Source organism: Caenorhabditis briggsae (assembly GCF_000004555.2).
Source record: "Caenorhabditis briggsae complete genome, chrIV, whole genome shotgun sequence".
In the NCBI taxonomy this organism is placed as follows: Eukaryota; Metazoa; Nematoda; class Chromadorea; order Rhabditida; family Rhabditidae; genus Caenorhabditis; species Caenorhabditis briggsae.
The window spans coordinates 4,259,063-4,261,261 of record NC_013487.2 but is presented as its reverse complement, the minus strand read 5'-3'; the positions used below and the strand labels follow the sequence as shown (position 1 = coordinate 4,261,261).

Here is a 2,199-nt window from a genome sequence, read left to right as displayed (position 1 = left end):
ATACACTCGCAAACAACCAGGTATTCAAGCACTACGATAATTTGGTGTAAGTTTTATTCCAGATCAATGTAATGCATATAAATCCCGCTATCGTTCATTGGATGGCCACTGAAGCCATTGTGGATGATAATAAACTTCCGCATCTGCGAAGTGTACTATGTGCCGGCGCCCCAATTGACTCAAATTTGGCTAATACTATGAAGTCGAGATTGAGCCTAAAGGATTTTAGACAATGTAAGATTCAACAGAGACTTAGAAACTCAAATTAGATTTTCAGCTTTTTGAATAGACAATACCTATGTCGTCCATATGAGGCGCCGCGCCAACGCATATACCATGCGCAGTCGTTACCCTGTGTAGTATTTTATTGGCTTCTATTGCACGCCCACAAAGCTAATAATACCAGAACACAATCGTAAAACCAAAAATCAATCAACTTCGACAAACATTTTCTCGGTTTCATTAAAAGATATCACACAATTTTTATGGCTAAAATGTTTGTCTTGATGTCAGAAACATTGTTTAGTTGAAAAAATTTTGATATCTACAACGCAAAACGAGATAATTCAGATGAAAGAGATGCTCTTTTTGAAGAGTTTCACGGATTTCAAAAGTGAAATATCTAGTGGCATTTAAACGTGACGAGAAAAAGTTTATTGAAATCCGTGTGGCGAAAAAGTTTTGGAAAAAATTAAATTCTAGAACAGAAAAATCACGTGAATCGGTTTAGAAACCCACGACCCTAGATGCCGCATTGACCTCAGGGAGAGTGATATAAAGGAAGATGGAAGAGGGGGGGGGGGACAAATCAGTTCTCCCCTTCTCTGGGCTCCGGTAGCCGGAGCCGGAACCGTGGAGCCCGGTAGCCGAAGGCGGAGCCGGTGCCGGAGCCGGAGCCGGGTCATAATTTTTCCTAATTTATTTTTGGGTCACGACCTAGATATTTGGTGCCATGACTTAGTTTTTTTAGGTCATTACCTAATTTTTTCAATTTTTTTCTAGGTCGTGGTCTACTTTTTTTGGTTACTAAGGATCAAATTCCAATTTATCTCATGAGCTACATATAGGCACAATGAAACGGATATAATTTTCAGAGTGGTCTCAAAACGGTTTACGAGCCAGGAGTGCATATGATCTCGATCAGTTTGGGACTCACCAACGTCATCGCCGCCTACTTCTTCCTCCAAGAAACCAAGAATTGCAGTTTGGACAAGGCCGGAACTACCGCTGCTAAGCCGGCAGAGAAAGCGTAAGTTCAATTTTTAGATGTTTTAGGCTGTATTTGAGGTTACGCTAAGTTTGAGCTCACTTATCTAAATTTCTGTGAGAGATATCAAAAATTTGTCAACTGATAAAATGTTAAGGATATTATGAAAAAAATTGTATCAGTTGACAAATTTTTGATATCTCTTATAAGAAGCGAGATAGCTGAGCTCCAACCGTCTGAGTTCTGATCCTAAAAGTGGTTCAAGAAATCAAAAATTTTCTAAATCAAGTTAAAATACTGTAAAAGTCAAATCCCAAAAAAACATAATATTTTCAGAAACGAGCAAGAGATGACGGATCTCATCGACCGTTCCATTCAAAACGAGGATCTCGAGAAGAAATAGAAAGTGAATCTAAATAGAACTCATTTTTTCTCATTTTTATCGATTCGATTTTCTCCCCAAATCTTTCAGTATTCTTTGTTTTTGACCACTTTATTCCATCTTGTTTCAGTTTTCCACTCCCGCGAGGCATCTTTTTTTTCTAATAGCATAATCACAAAATCCAGTACCTCGTTTTCTCATTCCCCCGTTCTTCTACTGATTCTTTTAATCTTTGTGAAACGTTTTTGGAAGTTTAATAAATACTTTTAATCGGAATTCGAATTTGAAGTGATATAATTAATATTGAATTGAATTTTTTCGAAGAAATCTAGAGTTTCAGAAATCGCAAAAAAAGGAATAAACCAGAATAGAAATGTGGAATTTCTGAGAAAAAGATGATGATTCTGGAGATTTGAAATAGAAAAAGTGAGAAAATGGCTGAAAACATCTTACATAATTTTTATGTAAACTATTCCAATATCGCTCTAAAACAGTAACTTGAAGAGCGGTAAAAAATATCAGAATGGAGAAACGGTACAATTTTGAAGTTGTTTTGATTTTCTAAAAAACCATTCACAAGTCCTTGGACACCAAAATAGTGTTTTTTTTT

At 36.6% G+C, this 2,199-nt stretch overlaps 1 protein-coding gene across 1 annotated transcript; it reads left to right on the top strand.

The window, feature by feature from the left end:
- Positions 1-1,130: 1,130 nt before the first annotated feature.
- On the top strand, positions 1,131-1,610 carry CBG26282 (the record flags this gene model as incomplete). Its single annotated transcript, XM_045235191.1, has 2 exons — positions 1,131-1,249; positions 1,544-1,610. 2 exons carry the CDS (start codon positions 1,131-1,133, stop codon positions 1,608-1,610), a joined length of 186 nt encoding a protein of 61 aa, XP_045100468.1.
- Positions 1,611-2,199: the final 589 nt, after the last annotated feature.